General features: G+C 39.3%; 1 protein-coding gene across 1 annotated transcript in view; it reads right to left on the reverse strand.

Moving 5' to 3' along the window:
• Positions 1-5,416: 5,416 nt before the first annotated feature.
• The window catches only part of RCN1 (reticulocalbin 1), an 11,947-nt gene continuing 627 nt past the window's right edge, over positions 5,417-16,736 (reverse strand). The window contains exons 2-6 of the mRNA XM_015632314.1: positions 13,366-13,559; positions 11,645-11,823; positions 11,057-11,117; positions 8,252-8,451; positions 5,417-7,356 (exon numbers count right to left, since the gene is read on the reverse strand). Coding sequence (XP_015487800.1) covers positions 7,249-7,356; positions 8,252-8,451; positions 11,057-11,117; positions 11,645-11,823; positions 13,366-13,559 — 742 coding nt within the window. The 3' untranslated portion in view covers positions 5,417-7,248. The remainder of the gene's footprint in view (positions 7,357-8,251; positions 8,452-11,056; positions 11,118-11,644; positions 11,824-13,365; positions 13,560-16,736) is intronic.

The raw sequence follows: 16,736 nt of genomic DNA on the forward strand, positions 1-16,736 counted from the left end.
CAGTGATTTGCAAAGCTGACATTTCCCTTTAGTGAACCTGAAACTCCTTTCTGCTGTATTGCCCAGATATTTTTAACATACCAGGCAGTAATGAAAAGCAGAGAAAAGAGGGTTCCTTCCTCGCTGAACCTGGGGAGGGGGTCTGACAGCAAATCCGAGGGGTGAAAGGAGCTGGATATAAACAACGACTGGGCCCCAGGTTAGTATAGCTGTGGTCAGAGGCTTATTTCTATTAATTTGTCATGCTGTAAATGCCACATTACTGCTCTGTTCCATAGCAGATACTCTTCTGATGTTACAATATTTTCTTTCCTTATGGTAAAGTGTATCTGATTGAGCCAATTTATCCTGACAGCTTTCCTAAGTTAACTTCTCTGTGAATTCCCAGTTCATTTAATATATTTTCCTCATGCTTCCCACATTTGAGTTACCTTTGTTCTGTGTCTGAAGGATAGGAAGCTGATAGTTATTTTATATTTATATTTCAAGGCTGCTTAATGTTTAATGAGGCTGAATATGTTGTAAAAAGCTTCAGAACACTCAGGCTGGTTAATATTTCATGTCGATCTACAGAGACAACTATATTGATCTTTTAAGCATCTGCTAAACAAGACAAGGAATAAATTAGATTTTGGTCAGTTTGATTTGGCTGGTGAGTTAAATAGCTTTTAGAGCATTATCACCTTTTAAAATGTTTTGTTTCCAGTTGAATAAAGTAGATTTTAAAGGCAGTATTTCATGTCGTTTCTCATTGCTCTTCATCTTGCCTGTTTCATTTCAGCTGTGTTTGTGTATGTTATGAAAGGATGCAGGAATATGAAGGGGGGATGTTTGCACTGTCTGCTTTATGCACTCATATTAGACCTTCTGAAGCCACAGCTGAAGGGCCCTACTTGTCCCTGCATTTTGGACACAGGTTTCCACTATTTAACTAATATTTATTTACATCACAGTTACATGCCTAGAAAATTCTCTGCAAACACTGCAAAGCTGGACCACAAATACAGTCTGATTCAGGAGAAAACCTACTTTATCCCCAAGTTCCTTATCCTACAGGACCTATTTTAACATCTTGTATGCAAGTTTACATTTTTATCTTTGGAGTAACAAGTGCAGAAAATGGATTTCCTTGCAAAAAAGAGGACAAATAAATGATCACATCCATTCAGATGTCTACAGAATTGTCCTGTAAACTTCCTGCAAGTGGATAACAAGGCTTTAGAAAGGTCCTTTTTATACTGAAATAATTTCATAATGGTTTTGTGATGATTTAAAGTTCCCAAACTCCACAGCATCACATATGGAGCTGATCTAACATAAACATTTTTATTAAGAAGCTGAGTAGGCAGCCTTGGCACAGAGCCATGGGGTTTGACTGTTAGCTGAAGAATGGGTCATACAGCCACCCTAGAGAAAGATCCATGCAGGAAACATTTTTCAGTTTGACTAAACTCAAGTGTAAATTACTGCATTTTTTGTCTCCATGAAAACAGTACTCTCTAGCCTACAGTATACAAATATTTTTCTGGTATAGAGCTAACTTTTACATTATTTTGTAGTAAACTAAATATTCCAACTCAGTATAACTCTAAATAAGTCTGTTTCAGGTTAGATATATTTATAAGTATATATAAGAATAATGGAATAATACTTTTTTAGTCCCTTACATTTGTAGAGTTTTTTTGAATGTTTGTTTAACTATACTGTGCTGTATCCAGTCTGGAGCAGATGTAATAGCTGTGAAAACTTAATTTCTTTAGCAGAAAACAATTAAAAGTTATCAGCAATTTGGGGAGGTTTGGGGGTTCCCAGAAATGATTGATGAAACTGTTCCTAGTTACATCTGTACTATTAACTGAGTTTAAAACTTAAGGATAAATTAAAAAGGCAAAGGAACTGATGCAACATCTGCTAAGCTAAAAGCAGGACTGAAGAGTTTTTGGTTTTGTTGTAACCTAGGATATCTCTCTAGGACTCCTTTTGCTTCATTCCTGCTGCCCATGGAATTTCCTTGTGAATTCACCATTTAAAAAAGATGCTCCCTTAATGTCTCACCATTTACATGTTACCATGTAAAGATTTCAGCAAGTTTTAACCATCTGAAATGTGTTGCACTTGTCATTTGATGGGTTCTCAGCTAGCATTCCTTCCTTTTGTGTCCCAGCAACCAAGGCCCTGTGTGATGCAGTGAAAGCCATATTAAAGCTGGAGGGGGGCACTGGGAGTAATCTGGGGGGATTTCTCTGACCTGCCCATCTTGTCAATACTCTGTTTTTTACATCTGTGTTATCCTACAGTTGATCTAATGATAAAAACTCATCCCCACTTTTATTTCTTCCTGAAACATTGAATTCACTGACTTTTATCCAAACAGAAGGTATGTCCTGAGAAGCCCTGAGAACAGGAGGCTCTTGAGAGTTCAGTAAGTACAATAATTATTTCAAGGTAAATTTTCAAAAGTTATACTAATTTTTCATCTTTAGTGCCCCCATTGGTCCTTTTTTAAAGGCTGTCAGGCTATTCCCATATGAAGCAAATATTTCCTACGCCTCTCGATGCAAATTCTTGTTGATTTGATGGAACATTGTCATTTCTAATGTATGTGTCACCCTTAATTAGTACTCAGATTTGGGACCATGCCATGACTTGTTCTATACAGCTGTCCTGGAATTTCAGGTATGTGGTAGTTTCAGACCACAAATGTGGCCAACTTTACAAATGAGGCCAACTAAGAGACACTTAAAAGGATCAAAACTTCAAAAGTTAGCCAACCAGACCATATTTGGACCCTTTATGATTATGAAATAAATTCTTCCACAGGGAAAGGCAGTATATGACACTGAGCTCTGTTGCCTCTGCTGTCCTCAGAGCCAACACTTGTGCTGAGAATGGCTATCCCTTACTTATAAATAGGAATAGTAATTCATACCCAGGATAATTGTATTCTTATCACTGCCATAGTGTGGAAATGCTCCCATCTGTTGGAGCTGTTTTCCTTTTTCCTGTGGAGAGGCAGAATGCAGGTGTGAAATCTCCTGTTGTGTCACGTGCACACGTGTGCCCCTTGTTCACTGTTTCACACTAGGGGAAAGCTGCTAACTTGTTCTTCTGAGGTTGCTTTGAAATTCATCATGACTGGGATAATTTATACAGCACTTGAGTCTCAGGGACATCAGCCTGGTGCCTTCAGTGGGAAATAATCCTCAAGTCTCCCTTTGAAATCAGTGAATATGGTTTATATGCTGCTTGCTGGACATAGTGGATGGAACACTCACTGGATTGGAGTGATGGAAAGAGAAGTGGTGGATGCTTGACTATAGACCAAGTCAGGTTTTACAAAATTTTTAGCTATGAAATGTTGGGTTTTTTTTTTGTAGATCCTTCTGTCACTCTGTAAAACTCACTGCATTTGCTAAGAGTGATGCCACCATGACTCAATAAAATGCCTCAGGCTCCCTGGACAGACCACAAAGGCTTTACACACTGCCTTCCATGAACTAGACTTACAACCTAACTATCTCATGGGAGCATGAATCAGTCTAATTCCCAAATGTTAATGTTCAGTGGTAGTAAAATCAGGATATGATGCTTGTAAGGTTATTTCTGACCTCCACTTCCACCACCCTCTTTTTCTGCTTGCCTTTGGGTGGCCAAGACCTTAGACTGGGCGTTAGAGTAGTTCTTACACTCCTTAGAACTAGGAGTTCATGGTAACTTCACTGGGATCAAGATCAGCTCCTGCACAGCAAATACCAAAACATTATTCAACTTTTGTAAGGTACCTGTGTAACGAGAGCAGGATGGGCTGTGATCTCCTTTCTTCAGGGACTTATGTACAGTACCTTTTATTGGAATAGGAGACAGATTCAACCTGATTGAACCATTAAATGGAATTATAAGACAATGAACATTAGCCACTTAGCTCATTTCATAAATTCCAATAATTAAAACTGCATGGGCAATAATAATGGCTATTTCAGATATCTAAGTAAGAAAAATGCACCTTTGATGTATTGTAGCAGGGGCATAGTGAAAACACTGAGTTAATGGAGGATCTATGTAATAAGTTACCACACAGAACCTGCAGCTGGAAATGTATAAACACACTTCCCAACAGAATTTCCCTGTGTCACAATTGATTAAGAAAATCGGCAATAACTGACAAGATAGGCACAAAATGGATTTTCATGTTGCTGGGATGAAGTATGGCTCCCAGCAATTAATGGGTTTAGTCATATTAAGCAGATAAATAATGCTATCTGACATTACAGTATTTCACATTACACTAAAATTTTGTAGCATTTGCTCATAATATGAGTTGAAATATGTTACCTAGGAAAAAAAATGTTATCTCTGGAACAGTCAAACCCCATTAGAAACCTTAGGCATGAAAAATCACAATGTTAACAGTTATATCCCCTAGCAAAGGTTTGCTTTCCTTAAATAGTGTTAAATTTAAACCCAGAAGCTCTAGTCTCTTTTGGAGTTACTCTTCCATAGTGCATTGAGCTTGAAAGGGAATTTTAGTGCATGGAATGTACTGTGCCATTACTGAATGTTGGTAAGATAAACACCATGAAGAACTGCAGAAACAGGGGAGCCTTTAATATGAAATCACATCAGGGAAGCTTATGTCTTCTATAATTATTTCAACATTCTGCTTTATTAAAAAAGCTCCTGATCTTAATATGACCCCATTACCCACTATTGATAAATAATTTGATTATTTTAAACCTCATTCTAATTGGCATGTTTGCCTTTTTCCTTGCTGGGTATATGCTGAGTACCATTCTTTTGGGAAAAATAAGAAAACCTTCTACTGGATCTAAATTTTCAGCTACTGTTTGCATGAAAAGCTCCTCTTATTTCAGCATTCTTACTCATGAAAGTATAGTTTTATCCTGGAAAACACCAATGTGTTCCAAGCAGTAACAGAAATCAAGAACAAATACGAGAACACAATTTTTCTCCTGCGTGCTGCTAATTCTGTTCCAAATTCATTTAGTAATGAGGAAGAAAATGTGATTGCTTGTCAAAGCACAGATGTGTTTTTTTGTTGGGACGGTGCACAGTGCATTCGGAAGTGTCATGTTTAGCTGAGGGCAACAATGCTTAGTGTCTCAGCACCCAACTCCCACTGAATTTCAACAAGAGTGAGCAAACAACCTTCCCCTGGGCTCCAGTAAAAATCCTTGGCTTAGGATCCAGTCTGAGCTGCAGTTTCACTTGCAGGAAACAAGCGGGTTTTTTTCGAGGTCTTTTAAGGTATTGTTTCCTGAAACAGCCAAAGATAATCTGAGTACATAGACAGTACTGAAAATGTGCTAGTAAAATATGTTAGTTTGATATAGATTGCCATGATTATTGAGTACAATAAACCTTTCCAAATCCAAGCCAGAAACAAAATATATCATCATTTACACGTGCCAAGATACAATTTTATTGCATCCCAGATAACACTGCATTTAGGCTTTTATTTAACTTGAGGGTACTGTAAAAGCAAAACCAGTTCACTTTTATGACATTTGCCCTACTGTATGTTAGTGGGAGAAGTAGGGATGTTTCAGACATTGCTGGCAATGTCATAAGAAGTGCACCCCAAAAGCTTAATAGTGGTGCCAGCAAGCACACTTAATCTCTGTCAGACTCAGCAATCTAGATTTAATTATCTTCAACTCTAAGATGTAAAATATTCCACCAGAGTTCCATGACCTTATAAAAATGACACTGTTTACAGAGGTTACAGTTCTGCACTGTCTCCTGATGATTTTCACAAATGTGTTGAACTCCTGAAGTGTCTCACATCCTGGGAGTCTCGAAGCTCCCCTCTGGATGGTTATGGGACCAGGGTGTGATGTTTACACCAGACCTTCCAGGAACCTCCCTGAGAACGCTGCTGTGGAGTCCTCATCTCCCAGTTTTAACATCCAGAACAAATTCTAGTTACAGCAGCTATGTATACTGCACTTCTTTTTGGTTTTTATTTTATTTAATGAGGCAACAAAGAACAGTTGGTGCTGTATGCCCAGATGCTCTTGGAAATGACCACCCCAGTGCTTTGGGAACTACTGGCATGATTTGTGTTTTCACATCATCTCTCTGCTATTCTGTGTTAGTGTTATTGCACCTTCACAGTATCAAAAAGAAGTATTGGTTTTATTGTGCTTATTTCAAAACCAGTACATTTAAAAATAACCAAACTTAGATCTAAGTTGTGTATATAAAAATATACATGTAACAACTCACATTATACAGTAAAAAAGAAAGCACCTGTGTGGAAAGCTTCCCAACTTTTTTGGAAGGAGAGCTGTCTTTAGAGTTGCTTCAGTAACATGTACTTATATGTATATACACACAAACCCAGAACTTCAGCCACAAAAATCTGTCCTCTTATGTGGCAGAGGAGACAGAAGGCCCAGAGGGGTGATATGTCTCATTCTTTCTCCATCACAGAACTGCTGCCATTCACACTGTGTGAACAAGAGTAGGGCTTGGGTAAAGTGTGAAAAGCAGGAGATAAATTATGCTCCATGTGGCACAATTCCTCCCAGGAAGCAGCAAAGCCAAGGGCCCACAAACAGTTGCACGTTTCCCTGTTGTCAGAAGGAGCAGCTGCCACACTGGACTCTGCATCCCTGGCTGGGAATGCCAGGGTCAGGGACAAAGGCCACCTGCATCTTGCACATTAAAGCAGGAGCCAGGGGGCTGCTGGACACTCCTGCAGCACCACTGACCCAACTGGGACACACAAACTGTGTGGAGACAAAGCTGGTATCAAACTCTTCTCTGGGTAGGAGGCTCAAAGGGTTATCTCTGAACTGTTACAATGCTATTAGAAAAGACAACTAAATAACTTAAGTCTGTTTAAACATTAGGGGTCTAATCCTATGTGCATTCCACTATGGTAAAAGTGGGTATTTGAAGAAAATACTTGACTATTAAAGCTCTTTGCAGTATTTTTAGAAGTGCCTTTTCCATGTCAGGCTCTAACTTACTCAGAAAAGTTACCTTCTTATTTTTTCAAAAAAACCCTGTAGTAATTATATACTGTATTTAACCATGTGAAAGGAGTAAGAAAGCTATTTCTATGTGGTTTCTGAGGTAATAAGCTGGCATGTTAAAAATAGTATCAATGCAAGTCATTCAGATGTGAGTGTCCCTTGCCCACCTTCCCTCTAAGAGGAGATGGACACAGTGATTTCAGTAAAGTGGACAGAAGATGTGTGGCACACTGGCTGGTGCATTGTATCATAGTTCATCATGGTTTCTCGTGAGGTCTTCCCCATAATTAGTAGCTTGACTTCCAACAAACATATTCCAGTTGTCCAGAATTTCCTCTTTTGTTAGTTTTTGATCCTGGTAGAAAGAAAACAGAAACTCTATAAGAATATTTTCAAAACTAAGTCCAAACACACCAGCACAGACTTGCAAGAGCCCTGGGAAACAGACAATTCTTCACAGCAGCAGACTGCAGGTTCAGCAATCGTTTGTAGCTGTCACAGTGAGTGAAATTTGGACCTCAGTGGAAGACAGAAGTCCCACAGCCTTCAGCTGGGTCAGACTGCTAATTGAAAGTTCTTTGTAATGAACTCACTGCCAAGCAGTAGGAACAGCAGGGTAACAGTGGATGACCTGGTACACAGTTTTGCCCTTTGGTTTGGTTCACCTCCCTGACAGTAAAAACAAAAATCCTCTGGTGTACTTTGTGGAAGATGGTTGCTTATGTTAGCAATTTACACTTTCTATGTTCAGAGTATTTTGGCTTTCAGGTTCCCACTTTGCTTGCATTACACTTCTGAAAACCATCATCAGGAATATACTGTCCCTCATCAGAGCCAGTGTTTAAGTAAAAAGTTTCAGCTTGAAACCACTGAGAGTGGTTTTGCTACCTCTGCACTTGAGTACAAGGGGTATCTAAATGTACCTTTATTTTCCACTTTTAGTCTATATTAACATACAAAAATCATGACCACTGTTAAAGGAAAAATAGTATTTTTGCTGTGTTAAAATGTTCAGGCTTAAGATGATAGTTTCTCACCTAATGAAAGCCAGGGGAGCTTCAAGAGCTGATAAACTTATTTAACTACTTTGTAATTCTAACACTACCAACTGAAATTGGCATGGAAACATTAATCCACTACCAATTTTAGCCTCTGAAGTTATTAGGAATAAATTCTTGCAAGCTGGTATTTTAAAAAACCCACACCACCTTATATAACTTCCTTAAAAACAATACTGGAACACTACATACCTTGTCTACATCAGATTCGTAGACTAAGTGCCTGGCTTCAGCTAGTGCATGATCATAGTCTTGGGGGAGGATCCAGTGCTGGATTTCATCTTTGTCCATCTTTCCATCCTTGTTGAGATCACGAAAATCTGAAAACTGCTCACGCTCTGTAATCACCCAGTCAGGCTCTGGTCCACCCTCTTCATTTGCAAACATATCAGCTGGAGAGGAAATAAAAGTCTTACTTGAGCCCTGCTTACTTTGCAAATGAAAAGATATTTTAAAACTAAAGATACTTTCACAGTGTTTCACAAAGACTGAACTTTTCACTCTTTGCACAGTGTCTCTGTACAGAAAAAGAATGTGGGATGTAAGTAGAGTAGCTGTATCTTCTCTCAGGCCTTATTTCTTCACTGCTGGTGATTCTGCCCATTCTCACACTACCCTGTATCATATCTGTGCACTGCTGGTGAGGCTAACAGGGGAGGTGAACGTGCTCAAATAGCATCATCTGAATTTCAGAATGAACAAAATCCTCTAAGGATCTCTGGTTGAATAGCAGGCACAAGCTTTAGTGCTAGGCTCGGTCACATGGGGAGAAAAGAACTCAGCCATTTTATCTTGTCCCTGCCAGCAAATGTCTTTGTGGATAAGATCAGACTCCAGCCAGCAGAGTGATTACAGGAAAAAAGGCACAGGGGGAATTTAGGCAAACAAAAATTGCTAAATGGAACTTGCATGCATTTGTAGTGTTTTTAGAGAAGTCTGTGTAAGAGACATTCAGCTTATTAGATCAGTTCTCTTTTAACCATGCAGTGCTACAGCACATTCCAGGAGAAGACATTCTTCCAGAATGCTGGAGAAGTGTCATGGTGCATTCTGTGAGGAACCACAGGCACAGTGCACTTGTCACAGATTGGTACCTGGGCAGGGAGCACTGTTTGTGACACAGGATGCAGAGATCACACATGAGCTGCTCTGCACATCACTCCTGTGCTACATTTTGGAGGCTTTGGTAGGACCACGCCACAGTGGCAGCTGCTTTCTGCATAAACACGGGAGAGTAGCAGTGATTATTAAAACCAACTGACTTCTAAATGTTCTTTACATCACAGGGCTTTCCAAATCAGGAGTGGTGTGTCCATAACATTCTTCTGGTCACTGTGGCAAATCCTTTCCTGCTCTTCAGGACTGCTTATTCCTCAAGCCTTCCACTATTCTATTTAGAATTAAAGCCTGCTTTGTGATACTATTTCTCTCCTCTCCAGTGTCTTTTGGATTTGGTTTTCAAGGATGTGCTAAAGAAAAGTGTACCCACATGGATGGTGTGAGGGTCAGGGGCTGGCTGGTATCTGTGGGAAACAGAAATGCTGAATCAAAGGCAGGAATAACCCTCCTGACCCTGCAGTGTGAGTGTACACACTAGGCTGAGGTTCTCCATTGTCACTGTCCCCAGTGTCCCTGAAATACTCTGTTACCTGCCCATGCACAGTGAGAATTTAGTTCCCTCTAAATTTTATAGGTATTTTGCTCTGTTGCTTGTGTAAATCTAAACCAAATTTTTTGAATTGGTTGACAAAATGGGAAGAAAGAATGAAAAGAAGGGTGGGATCATTCTCTAAGCTTCAGCAAATCTCCCCAGAACTCCATATCTAGAGACTGAAATTTTTGGACATCTTTTTGTTGTTCCTTATAAAGTAGCAAAGAAGAGATTTTGTTTTCTGTTGGTTTCTTAATCCCAACTTCATCAAAATTTAAAAAAAAAAAATCTGAAGAAGGAAAGTAGGAGTATTTTAAGCATAGTTTTCTCAACTCATGAAGAAAACTTCAGACAACACATTCACTTTCTTTTTTCATTTTTTAAAGAGCAAATTATATTGTTTATTTGAAGCAACTGACATGTTCTGTCAATTTGATTTTTATCATCCTTGCCAATGTGGGGTGATCGTGACTAGAACATTCTATGTTCCTATCTATAGAAGACAAGAAAAACCAGCATTCACATGGTAACAAATGTTGACAATTACCTTATAATTATATGTAGGTAATGTCACTGAATGAACTGAAATTACTGTGGAAATTATGCTGCTCTGTTATTTCAGTCATAGATGAATAGCATTCACTTTCTGGGCTAAATATAATTTACAAGGAACAGAACCCCCTGCCATTAATTAGTGTGTGTATATTGTTCCTGATTCTATGGGAAGTGATCTTTATAGCACCACTAGAAACAGAAAGGTTCATCCAACTTTGCACTAATGCCTTCTTAGTCCTACTTTCTGGATTTAAAACTCATTAAAATACAACAGTATCATCACTACAGAAGAATGGGCTTTACTTATTAATTAAACTAGGGAAAAAACTAGTAGGAACAAGGTGAATTTTCTCTTTTTGCAGTGGTTGCTTCCCAGGTGTTCTGGATATCTGAGAACCATCCAAACTTGAGAAAAGACTAATTCATTTTCTGATCCTCCTCCATTCCTAAACAATGCCTTCAAGCAGCAGTTAACATGGTGTAATATACAAAGACTATTCCTGATATGAAAAATATTAATCCAGATTCTCTTCTTTTGTTCTGATGTAACTCTTTGCTGAGTTAAATGACAACAAAAGGAGAATTTTGTGCTGTGAAGCATGAGGAACGTTTCCTGGTCATGTTGCTGTCTACCTAAAATGAAATTAAACTTTCTGGGTGGGATGGTTGGTGTGAAATAGCTGAACTGGAACACAGAACTGTTCACTCTGGGTTGTTAATGCTGCTGCAAATTTGAGAGAAGATGGGAAAATGGACTGGAGATTATATCAGAAACAAGTAACAACACTTACCAATGTACTCATCTTGATCCACAAAACCATCCTCGTTTTTGTCTATGTCTTCTAAGGTTTCCTGGAAAACAATTTTGCATGAAAGTAATCTAGAAAAAACTGAGAGCTCTGACTACCTGCATTTGATCATTTGATGTTCTGAGGCCTTGACCTGCCCCTATACACAAGTGAATGTAGTCTCACTAAACCCAGTGTGACTGGTGTTTACACAATGAATATACAAATATCCTTTCATGTTGGAAAAATTCCCTGTATGAATGAACTGCTTAATGTTAGGGGCAGATACCAGCTTGCATGAAACACTCAGCTGCATGTTATGTGTGCATGTCAGCACACTCTCTTTTCATTTTAGTTTAAGTCTGTGCCCCAAGATTGTTTCTTGATTCCATTTAGGAGCTAAGTGCACTTAAAAAGTCTTTCTTATATTGATACTTCTAAATCAAGTGGATATCACAAAAGGCACCCTTTTCTGTTCCCCATTTAGCTATTATGTGTGTCTCTTTCTAAACCCTGCCTGGAAAGGTTAGAGAAGCCTTCAAAGTTCATCCATAAAAGTAGGAACAATGGCATTGATTTTGCTTTGCTTACTAAGACAACAATGTTTTTCATGTGCTCAAACTCCTCTGGGTGAAGGAAAGCAGTGAATTCTTCACGAGTGGCAGCCAAGTCTCCATCCAGATCTGCAGTTTTGAATCGTCTTTCATCTCTGGGCAGCATTTTCTTAAAGCTGTGCTGATCAGTTGCATCTTGGAATTCTTCTGGATTTTCTGCAAATGAATCAAGATGATTTCAGAAGTGCTTTCCTTTAAAACATACTAGCAAAACAAAGCTAAAAATGTTTATTGCCAGAATACCTGTTGTTCCAAATGGAAATTCTCTTCCCCAGGAAGTTTTAAATTCAGGGCTCAAGCACCTGGTTTGATTTTTAAAGGTGACAGCAATAGAGATAGATTTCTGAGCAAGCCTTCTGTTGCAATCCAGAATAATGGATTTTGCAGAATTGTATATTATCCCTCACAGATTTTTTTATCTGCCTTTACAAGCACCACTTAGGCAGTATTTGGGGTAGACTTCATTCACAGAAGTTTCCTTCTTCTTTAGGAATCAATATGAACCACACAACTTTTAAGTTTCAAGAAGAGCAAATCAAGGAAACGTGGTTTCAGAAGGGGGCAGACTGACTGAAATTATCTCAGTGCTACGCCTCTGCTACAGGAAACCGAACAATTATTTTCAGTTTAAAACAATGACATTTTTTCAGGGTATTCAGTGGCATAAAAGGAATGGTATTTGATATAATTTTTTTAATAGGATCATTAAACTGACTTTAAAAATGAAAAATACTCGTAACAATTTCACAATTTGTATGCTGGGAGACAAACACAGGTGAAAAAGACTAGACCAGGAATTACAGACGAAAATTTTAAGTATTCGTTAATGCAAGCCCATGATGCTGCTCCCCAAATCTTGGGGTTAAGAAGGAGCAAAGACAAAGGGCTGAGAAGGGTTCCAGGGATAATTCTGTAGGGACTGTGTGCCAAATACTGCCTTTCACAAATGCAACAAACTCCATTTTAATCTAAGGTAGACTTTAGAATTATTACTGCTACAGGAAGCTTGCTCTAGAAACTGCCTCTGTGGTAGGTAAATATTGTCTTCTCATTTCCAGTAAGTATAAATGGTCAATTAATACTGATTTGTTGCTCTGTCAGTATTGCCCTTTAGCTTAAGTGATCTCTTCCTCTTCCTTCATTAACTTATAAAAGCAAAGGGAATGTGGAGGGGGGCAGGGAATTCAGGTATATTTTTTAATAAATGTTTCTTTTGCCTGATTTGTTAAGGATTTTCATTTGCAGTTGATCACAGTCTGAAGCATGTTATTCTGCAAGAATGATTTTAATCAATAACTTTACTATAGCTTAGACAGACTAAATTTTTAACATCTAGACTTAAGATTTTAGAGACTAAATTCACAAATAGAGTTAATTAGACAATATATTATTTTTAATTAAAGTACCCTTTTTAATGTTAAAAAATAATATATTTCTAACTGGAGGAGACTTTAATAATTCAGCTGTGTCAGTATATTTAATGATACCTCTACAAAACCTTCTGTGTGCTGGTGACCCATGTGCAAAGGGCTGCAATAAATAACTAAAAAGTGCTTTTGACCTCTGAGCATCTATAAAATTTAATGTGAGCTTCAAGAGTCCTAAATGTGACATCAAACTCCTGTTGACTGCAAGGCAAGAAATCATATTTTATAGTCTCAAAAATCCTTGATCATACAATTGGAAGATTTCTCTTACCTAGATAATAACCATATGTGGCTTGTTTGTATTCTTCCCAGGCAATTTTATCATCCTTGTTTAGATCATAGTCTTTCCAGACTTTAGCCACATTCTCATAGATGTAGCGTTTCTGTACTCGTTTAATCCAGTTTTTCAATTCCTCTGTTGTGATGTAGCCATCTTTGTTGTCATCTATTCTATCCACAATCTTCCTGTGAAAAGAGATCAGCATCTTTAAGCTGGCAGAAAACCAAACTGCATGTCAGGCCAATTTTAGTAATCTTTATCTGGCCCTGATTTTCCACAAAAACAGAGTGCCCCAAACTCCTAAAGCTGTCCTACTGGTAAAGGCTTTCCTGTATTTCACACATCATCTTAAGGAATATGTCTCTGTTCATTATTCAGAATTGCTATGAATAATTCAAAGGGAACTTGCACAACCACAATTAGTGAGCAGAGAACACCTGGCTTTCTTAGGCTGTGCCTCCTATCTTAGGGGGACCTGCTCTTCACTGCCTACAGTGCTGGCTCAGAGCAGGAAACACCAATCTCACTTCAGGACAAAGCCTGTACTCAAACTTGCTGGAGGCAACCAGGGCAAAAATCCAGGACTTGGTGGACACCTGCAGTTTCTCCTTTGGGTTTCCAGCAGATTGACACCAGGGTGAAGAGAGTTATATGACTGTGTAACACTGGGGATGTACACCAGGTAGTCTCCCCTTCTAAGCTCGTCCCTCCACTTGTTTCTTTTCTTTCATTCCCAAGGGAATCCAGTGTTGGTGCTGCCAGGAATGCCTGTTTCTCACTAAAGCAATATCAAGTCTGCAGCAGCCACTGCTGGCAGCTGGGTTATAAACCTCTGTCCACTGTAAAGCTGCCAGCCTCAAGCACTGTTGATCAGCAGGAGTGAAACATTCTGCACACAGCTGCAGTTAAAAAAAAAAAAAAGGACAATTCTCTCTAATACCATTTATGTTCTCTGCAACTAATCTCCCTGCAATTAATCTCTCTGCAATTGATAAACTCCACCATTTTGGGGCTGAGCTTGTAAAATTGGCTTCTGTCCCTGCTCTTGGAATTGAGCACATCCACCTTGGTTCTCTGGCACATCCAGATTGCCTTTGGGCACATCAGCACCCTTCACCCTGCCCATGAGGCGCAGAGATGCACTGTCTGCAGGTGCTCTGCACCTCCTGCAGTGGCCAGCTCCTGCCTATGGAACAGACTCGGAATGCAGGGGTAAGAGCAGGAGCTGGCTTGTCTAAATCCTCACTTGACTTTCAACAGGTGAGCTCCCTAAACCTCCAGGCAGACAGCCACAGGACACAGGGGAAAAAGATCTGCACTTTTAAACATTCTTTTCAATTCCACATCTTGGTTCTCCACAAAGAAACCACACTTGGCCAACTGGAACTGCTCAAGTAGGGAAGCAATGTCTCTTCCCAAGCTTTTGTTACAAAAGTGGTTGCTGAAGTAACAGCAGTAGCTTCTGCAGAACTTTCAGCAATCTTGTGTGAGTCTGATAGTATCAGATTGAATTTATAAACACGCTGTTTCTGAGTTGTGACGCAAAAAAGGTGCTGCTGAATTTCCTTTCTGAATTAGTAAAGCATGAATTAACTGACTAGAAAACCTTTTCTCTTTTGTATCAATCTGTTGCCAGTGGTCTCCTTCCCTGCATGATGGACTCTACTTGTCACCAGATTTTCCCCACAATTAATTTCATTTCATTTACTTAACTGGTATTTCTTTCTACTGTTAAGGTATTAAATCATTATGATAGTAGCTCTTGGCAATGTAGAACATGAAAGAAGTTGGGACTGTGTACCAGAAAATGTTTCATGCCTCCTCCTTTTCACCTGTTTTTATAGGAGCATGGCATCCATGTGAACTATTCCACCCCACTTCTCAGCTGAAGATGGGGACAGTGAAACAGTCTTGCCTACAGGCTCCCAAAGGCACAGATAAAAAGCTGTTGTATGGACTGTGGACCTCAATTTTACTGTTATTATTGGGATGATCAATGTGCTGCCACATTTCCTAGGCAAGGTAAAATATATAATATGCTTATAAATACAGCAGTATGCACTCTGGTTAGAGCAGCAGACTGTGAGTTTGTTTTCTCCCAGAAATCATTTTAAAATAGCTTTTAATTAAATCTGCCTTCTTCCTAAATGCCAATCACTTGCTGAGAAGTGACTCTGTAACCCACTACAGAAGTTGCCCACAACAAAAATGGGGGGAAGGATATATCAGTATATCTGACTATTAAGCCACAAGATGTTTTTTTAAATGCTCTCTTTACCTCCCAGTGGGCTGCTATCCAAAATTACAAGGCTGGGAAATGCTTAAAGTCATGAAACTTTCCCAAAGCCTCCCAGGAACCACATCCCTATTATGTGATGCACTGTGCTCATCCCACAACAGAGGGCCACTTCAGCCACCTCCATTTAAAAGGTTATTGACTGTGGCTGTACTTTAATGTGCCTGTTTAATGTACCCCTCCAAAGAGTAATCAGTGAGATCACTGGAAGTTAAAACTTCTTCCCTTGCCAAGTTAACATTTGTAAAAATTATTTAAAAACAGCTTTATTGTTAAATCATATCCCTGACTGAATTATCTGTAGTAGTAAGTGCAAACCAATATTAGGAGGGCATGTCCATTTTGGTGATAAAGCTCATGAGAATCTAGGTCATAGATCACACATGATGAGAACATGGTTTCCTTGCTCCTTCTTGAAACAATGAGGATGAAGTCGATCATTTCTGGTGATTATTTTATCTGTTTACTCACTAAAACACGTAAATAGTAGTGACAGCTTTCAGTAGGATCGAGAGGTTACTCAGTGAGATTACAGTGCTACTGCTTATGGTAGGACCAGACAGAAAATTATCAAGTGCCACTCCCTGGGGAAGCGAAGGCAGGGGGAATCTTAGTGAAAACAGGCATTTTAAACAATCTTCTTTGCAGTAACTACTACATTAAAGGATCTTTCTTTAACTCCTATAAAATTTGGTTCTGCTTAGTGATCTGGCTTCCTGTACGTGTAAAGCAGGGAAAAGGCAGGATCCCTGGTCTTTGCATAAAGAGCAGCATGGGAATAGCAGCAACTCAAACACTGTAAGCAAAGAAGTTACAAGTGGGAAAGCTGTGGGAGGATGCTTGAAGTGGACCTGTAAACGTAGAAGGAATGGTTTAAACTCGATTAGCACTGATATGGTGTGGGCAGGTGTCCCAGAGGCTGCAGCAGCAAAGCCCTCCGGCAGCAGGTCCAACACCCGGTACAGCATCTCCCTCCGCGAGGCTTATTGCTGTGGAGCAGGAAGAAAAGGCAGGAGAGAAAAAAAACCAAAGCCATGAACTGTTGGCTGCTCCTTTGCAAAACCAG

The sequence above is a fragment of the Parus major genome, chromosome 5 (genome assembly GCF_001522545.3).
Source record: "Parus major isolate Abel chromosome 5, Parus_major1.1, whole genome shotgun sequence".
Taxonomy (NCBI): Eukaryota; Metazoa; Chordata; class Aves; order Passeriformes; family Paridae; genus Parus; species Parus major.